Source organism: Atractosteus spatula, chromosome 8 (assembly GCF_055471065.1).
Source record: "Atractosteus spatula isolate fAtrSpa1 chromosome 8, fAtrSpa1.hap1, whole genome shotgun sequence".
Taxonomy (NCBI): domain Eukaryota; kingdom Metazoa; phylum Chordata; class Actinopteri; order Semionotiformes; family Lepisosteidae; genus Atractosteus; species Atractosteus spatula.
Genome location: NC_142713.1, coordinates 51,924,871 through 51,932,062, shown reverse-complemented (window position 1 = coordinate 51,932,062; position 7,192 = coordinate 51,924,871). Strand labels below are relative to the sequence as shown.

The 7,192-nt window shown below is 39.6% G+C and overlaps 1 protein-coding gene across 3 annotated transcripts; it reads right to left on the bottom strand.

Moving 5' to 3' along the window:
• Nucleotides 1–1,753: 1,753 nt before the first annotated feature.
• Nucleotides 1,754–4,444, bottom strand: LOC148829801 (transmembrane protein 53-A). 3 transcript variants are annotated; one of them, XM_088923414.1, is made up of 3 exons: nucleotides 4,397–4,444; nucleotides 2,799–3,286; nucleotides 1,754–2,172 (listed from the first exon to the last, which is right to left on the bottom strand). In XM_088923414.1, exons 2-3 carry the CDS (start codon nucleotides 3,268–3,270, stop codon nucleotides 1,811–1,813), a joined length of 834 nt encoding a protein of 277 aa, XP_088779540.1. In that variant the 5' UTR covers nucleotides 3,271–3,286; nucleotides 4,397–4,444; the 3' UTR covers nucleotides 1,754–1,810. The 3 variants fall into 3 exon arrangements, with proteins under 3 accessions (XP_088779540.1, XP_088779541.1, XP_088779538.1); XM_088923415.1 differs by having other exon boundaries at nucleotides 4,194–4,422; XM_088923412.1 differs by having other exon boundaries at nucleotides 2,799–4,422.
• Between the last annotated feature and the right edge of the window lie 2,748 nt (nucleotides 4,445–7,192).

The following is a 7,192-nucleotide window of genomic DNA, read 5'->3' as shown; positions in this document are numbered from 1 at the left end:
GCTTTAAGACAGACAAGGGCACCAATGCCATTCACAGAATAAGAAATAGTACCTGGAATATTCCTACTACCTGGACTCATTTTCTGTGGGTTTCCACATTAGAATTCCAGGAGCTAAATACTTTACTTGGAAGACATTACTGGGCATGTGCACTGTATTTTGCTGAGTATTTAAAGGAGTCTCTTGGAGAAAAGATCTTCAGTCTATATTTATAGACTGATAGGAAAGGAATTTGAGCAGCTGTCAGGGGTGCCAGACAAAGACTGAGAAAGAAAGTCCAGCAATAGAGTATTGGTTACATGTAAAAAGCAGTGAAAACTTCCTACCACCACGAGGTCCTGCTGATCTCCAGAGTCCTCTGAGCCAGGTGGTCCAGAAGCTCACTCCACCAACACCAGCCTGCCTCAGGACAGTGCCGCACTTGAACATCCCGAATCAGGATCGGCCAAATCTCATGCACTTGGACGCACACTTGCAAACAACAAACTGATATGCTGCAGAACCCTGAACATACAACACACACTACAGTAGCCGAATATCTGAGGGGAAAAAAAAAACGGCAAAGAGAAACGGACCCTGGTGAAGTACAGGCTCAGTGACCACAATCGCAGCCAAAGAAACTGGGCGACAGACAGACCTGGGAGAAATGGAGATGGAGGTGCACTTGGAACTAAGAATTCAGAGCCACTTTACATTTTCACATTTTAGCTTTCAAAGGAATTACATTGAGAGACTGTAGAAAGCTGCTGAGGGCCATCAGGTCATCCTGTGGGTGCTGTTTCAGGTGCCCAGTGTGTAGTGACCTCCTGCAAATCATGGAAACAAGCTCCTTCCAACTCCTAAGAAAAAATCAAACCCAACTGTTCAGTACTTACACAAATCACAATTTAAGTCTACTTAAACAGTGATAACTTATCCAAGAGTTGGTTCAACTGTATGGAGCAAAATTTTAAAAGCAACGTTTTTATAACTTTGAATTGATATCCTTGATTCTTAAACATGTTGCATGGTAAGCTTCTAACTGGCTGAATTATTGAAGTAACAGGTGTCTTTTGAGGCTCTTTAACATGCTCGTCATTATTCAATATATTTTAACACTTCTCCTTTACCCTGACAGCCGTTTATTACACTGTATCGGTTAGAATCTGATTTATTCCAAACATTCTTTGAAATATTGCAGACATTTGAAGTCGGTGGCCATCTCTCTGGCAATGTGCAGGTCATATGGAGAGCACAGAAGTTTAGAGTGTTGCTTTATTTTTACCACCTTAAGACCATCAATTGGTAGGGGCCCTAAAACTTTAAAGATCTTTGGATAAGGTTTGAGACAACAAATAAAAAATAAACATTTATTTTTTCTGTCTGACAAAGTTGCTGCTCCATTTTGCAGTGGAGGTGGCACAAAAAGAAAATTGTTTTCCTCTACAAAAGCATCTTTTTTTTCCTCTATTAATTGCATTAAACATGGTAAAACGGAAAACTACACAGCACATTACTCTTAACCATCACCGGTCAATGCATCTTAAAAGAGAACTACAACATCAAGTTCTCTTGAGTTCTTGACAAGTTGAGTCCTTAAAAACCTGTTCTTTTCTCTCGTTAGGGCCACTCCTCTTTCACTTTGTTTTCCAGGTAGGCAAAAACAACCGTGCAACTAGATCTTTATTCCAATTTATTCACAAAGTTATCACATGGTGAAAATAGTTTTGATATAAAAATTAAATAGATTCACGAAACTTCAAAATTTGATATAGATTACAATGATTTATTAGAAATGTGTTTACAAAGAATTTGAAGCTGCTTTGCATTTTCAGATTTTAGCTTTCAAAGGGATCACACTGATAGACTGTAGAAAGCTGTCGAGGGCCATCAGGTAATCCTGTGGGTGCTGTTTCAGGTGCCCAGCGTGTACTGACTCTTTCCAGCGCATCGTCCTGACAGGAATGCCAAGTTTCTCCCAATGCCGAGTGACTCTCTCTACTTCTTCACAGTCACTGAGCGGATCATTGTCACAGTAGAAAAATAAAGCTGGAGCTCTTACTGGAATGTTCCAGAAGACGTCTATGGCACGACTGTAGTAATCAACTGTATACTTCTTAAAGAGACTAAAATAAAGAAGACTGACTTTCTGCACCAGCCCTTCAAATCGTGGAAACATGCTCCTTCCAACTCCTAAAAAAAACAAACAAACCCAAAATTCAGTACTAACACAAATGCCTTTTTAAATTCACTTAACGAGGGCTAACTTACCCTAACTTTGGTTTAACTGTATTGAGGTAAAAGAGCAAAGTTGTAATATATTTACCTTGTTATATTTACTATGACAAGCTTCCAACGTTCTGAACCCATTAAAAAAAGTTTGCAACATTTCAAAGATTGTTTGAAAGTGGCCCAGCTTCAGCTTGTACTCATATGGCTTGGAAGTTTGCGGTCCTGCCTGAAGTAATTTTATATTTTTGCAGCATGACCAACCCAGAACCACACTATATGCCTCCTTTGGACCTATACCAAATAGTTGAAAGCTGAAGATTTTTCTTCAAGAAATTTACAGCTTATGATCACACACGCTGTTAAATGAGGAATTTCTGGGCTGTCACCTCTCTAGAATATGACACTTGGTCACTTAATTCACAAAATGAGTCATTCTTAGAACCCCCTCCCACTCATAATTAGAAGCATAATAATTGATTCTGTTAGAAAATTTATTACACAAAATGAAACTTCAACCGCAACTGATCCTCAGACACCTATGTGCAGAGGTGCCCTTCACAGTGTGATCTTCTTTGCAGCATGCTTACCTGATGCCATGTGCTCCACAGAACCCACCACTAGGCTGTCGAAGATCTGACCTCTGATCCTATTCGTCAAGCTCTGGTGCTGCTGCACATTCCTGGTGACGTGGACCATTATCTGAGCAAAAGTATAACCTCCGATGGAAAAGCCGTGAACCAGCAGTGGGCGGGAGTTAAACATGTCCGTCTGTAGCAGTTCCAGTACCTTTGCACCGTGGTCCAGCCCCCGTCGAGGCCAGAGAAACTGGGTGACTTCACTTTCCACAACCAGGACGTCCAAGCCTGTCCTGAAGTAGATCTCACAGTACTTGGCCACCGCCTGCGGGCGGGAGCCCAGCCAGGGGAGCAGCAACATAACAGGCTTGGGGCCAGCCTGTGAGAGCGAAGAGGCCACCTTGGACTCGTTCTTATAAAACGTAATGAGTTTGCTTATCCTCTGGGCAGTGATTCCCGTAGAAATAGGGATTCTGGACAGCATTTTTTCAGCCGAAAACCTGGAAACCAAAAATTGTTGTAGGCTGGTGAAATGCAATTGATAAAATGCAAAAACGTGACGCACAAGAGTTTCAATTATGAAACGTTCTGAGCCCTTTTGAGTGTAGTTTTCCTCCTCCATTTACAGCTCTAGCCTAGAAAACCCGGGTCCAAAATTGCTAAAGACCTAACCTATGTACATATTAAATTAAATTTCCCTTGCTCTACCACTCATTACTATCCTAGTACATAATACAGTGATAGTAAAAGGTAAAAAAGTTAATTCTTAGAATTGCCAAGAACTGGAAATCGCTTATTCAAAACCTGTGGGCATCATTATGTATGCTGTAATTAAGGAAATGGTTTTAAAACTATACCCGACTTGTGTACGCCTTACATAATGGAGGAAAAGTAAAAACCCACAGTTGGTTACTTTTAAAGACGCTTTATCAATGCAAGCTACCTCTTAATGATGTCACAGTGCCTCTTTTAATACTTATCAACTGATTCCAGAGCAAGCTTAACTCTCATTTAAGAAACTCCATTTGCAAACTATAAACTTCACTGTACAACTTGTTGAACCAGACGTACGACATTTTTCCAACAGAAACAGAAATGCGTGTCTCGCAGGTTGTAGTTGGTGTACAATATTTAAAAATATAATAACGCATTTATACTCGGAGAGCAATGAATACGTTTTGCAAAACTGCGATCCAGTGAAAAACAATCACTAAAGCGGTTCGGTTTTTACAAAACCCTTCGCCCACGTTTACAGAAGTCGAAGATGAGAAGTGCCTGAGATTCGCATCACAGAGGTCATTCAAGTCGGCATGCTTCCTACGTAAAATGCTTGCAATTACGAAGTAAATATTCGGGTTTTTTTTTCGTTAGACAGTGTACCGTGCAATCGATTTTCGTTATCTTCACCTCAATTTCTCTTACGAAACACGATGCAGTATTTTTTTTTCCAAGCTTCCCCAGGTTACCTACTGATCATTTATGGACGGAAAACACTTAATAAACAGTTCATCGAGTCATTTTCAAACGTAAAACGCAGCTGACAGGAAAGTATTTTATAAGCAAAGATTGGTGGAAAAAAAACGTATTTTATAAACTATAACATAACCTACCACTGCCTTCACCAGTTGCTATTTGCCAGTTGTATTGGAGCACTGTAACTCCTCCCCTGCCCTGCCCTGTATTTAAATAGCGAGTTCAAGGAAGCTAAATTGCTCGAATTGCAGCTAATCATCCAAGGCAATTGATTTGTAATCTAAAAAAAGACTTGCATTATAAACAGCAGAAAACGACAGGCTGTTTGTGCAATGGCGCGTTCATCTTTTTTGAGCACTTGTTAGAATGATGCAACGTACAGTATCTCTGGACAACTATATCATTTGCTACAGAGGACAATAAATTGTAGATGGTCCCTCGCTGTTAACCACTCGCTTGTCCTGATGCAAACCCCAACAGTCCCGGGCTTGGTGTGGTTTTGTAACTTCACGTGACAGTAATGTGCGAGTTGGAGTTTAGTTTATGATCAATTCAGGTGACTTTATCAGCATGAACTATGCATTACCATAGCACCAAAGCAATACAGACAACCATTAACTAACTACAACTGCAATACAAAATTATGTATAGTGCAGATTAAAATTGTATAGGACAATAATCCGCCGAACATTAAATTAAACTGTAGAGGCGACATAACATTACTGCAGCAGCATTTAAGGTGGAACGCAAAACGCAAAAAATGAGAAGCCAACTTCAGCCTCGTAAGAAACAAGACGTATGCTAAATTGTCAACATTACAACGTTAATCGACAAACATATGCAGGATAAAACATAAATGTTTCCGTGTTGAATATAATAAAACCTTTGAGAAGTTCATAAAATCACACAAGCCCTACAGTTTTCAATACCATAGTAGTCAAAATCAAAAGAGACTGGACAGAATTTAAAGAACAGTTACCATCACAATTAAATATTTACAAGGTTGGTAAGCAACTAGATGAACAGACCAATTCGATCAAATGTGACGAACTTTCCCCTTCGCCTTTGACCTGTGGGGTCAGTGCTACGAGTGGGCCTCTCAGGATGTTACAGTTCGCAACATATACAGTAGTGGTTCACAACTCCTATCACAAACCTGAGCTCTTAGTATTCCAGGGATTTACAATCGTGGAAGCTGTGACTTTTTAAGATGGACGAAGTTTTCAATACTTTTCCTTTTTTAATGCTTATTAGTGGATACTAACGCAGTTTCGCTCTGTGTACATTTGCATGTCTTTGTAATTTACAGAATTTCTAGTTTTCTATGCCTCACTATCCCCTTTTGTTAAGCCCCTTACGTAGCTGTGATACAGAAACACGAAAGAAACCGATTCTAAAAGGGCATTGTACGTAAAACCCTAATGCTTTCGTTTAACCATTGCATATGATCCCCCTCTCGCTTTATTTACAAGTCATGTGATCGAAGAGACTTAAGCTAAAAATTATGGAAATGATTCTGATCATGTAGAAATTTAACTCTTTTACAAAGCCCTAATAAAATTGTCAGAGTTTATTTTAACTGCTTACCCAAGTTGTGCAAAGGCAAAAGAGTGGCTCGAATCTTCTCTGAATCTTTGTTATAACAGCAGGAGAGTAAGTGGTAGCAAGATGGCAGCAGTGCAACCTCTAGATTCAGCAGGGGTCTTAACTCTGTTAAAACTAACTTCTTTATACTATTTTCTTGATTCAGGCAGTGACAGTTTTGATGTGTGTGCTTGACTCAATAGAAACCACTTAATCAGTGAGCGTGAGCTGTCTATTTAGTGTCTGCATGGTTTGATAATTCACCTTTTGAGTTCACTAATCAAACCTGCCACAATTGGGATCTGGGGACATTTTTGGAATTAGCCACATTTTGATCTTGACATCCTCACGGAATGTGGGGTGAGTTGTATTCTTGAGACCTAATCAGTTTCGTCTGTCTCCATTATAAATCAAACAGGACAGATCATTCATAAAGTATCATATATACAGTCTATATACATACACTGTATATATGAGATATACAGTCAAAGTATCATACCTTATACAGTCTAGAGATAGCTGACAGGCCTATACGTTGCCTTCCTTCTAAAAAAGTCTTGCAGTACTTGTCAAATTGGAATCCTGCCCTGTCAGAATTTGAATAAAGTAGTGGTGTTTTCTGGATGCTATCCATCTTGAGTCTAGTTTCAGGTGCTAATGCCAGGCCTTCAGGAAATGCATGTTCAGTGTTGGATCCCAGTGCAAATTATATAACACTGGGAGCAATCATTAGATTACAGGTTAAGAAAAACAGACTAAAGAAATAAGCCTTCAGCCTCAACTTAAGAATAGGGGCATCTCTTGTATTTTGTTTTTTGGAAAGTCATTGCACAATTTATGGGCCCTGTAGCTAAAGGATCTGCCACCAAGAGATGTGAACTAATCGATGTACAGATCTGGTGGTTTTAATTTACTTAATTAGAAAGAGGACAGTTAATTCAGAGTACCTTATGGCAACTTGGAATCAGCCAGAACAAACAGCAATGTACACACATTAAAAAAATACAATTTTATTTACGATGGTAAAATCTGCAAATAAACCAATATAAGGGAATATAGCGATGTGCCCTAATGTGCAGAAAAGCTGACAAATCACTCTGGGACTGCAATAAATGGGATTAGTCAATCTCAAACATTCAGAAATGCTTGAAGGACAAGTAAATGTCAACTTCTTTCTTGACTCATCTTTATTAAATTTCCAAATTTGGAAACAAAAGTTGACCCCAGTGTGTTGTACCCTGATAGCCTCTCTCTCTCCCTCTGTTGTGGTTGCTGCGCCGGACACACGTCCGATTAATAATGTGCTGTGTTCTCCGTTAAGAAGAGCCCGATTTTCTGTCGATGCTCGC

Coding starts and splice junctions, on each gene's coding strand:
- LOC148829801 (XM_088923412.1), bottom strand. CDS start 3,408: ATGGAGGAGGAAAACTACACTCAAAAGGGCTCAGAACGTTTCATAATT. Junction 2,173..2,798: donor TGTGGAGCACATGGCATCAG/GTAAGCATGCTG, acceptor TGTTTTTTTTAG/GAGTTGGAAGGAGCATGTTT.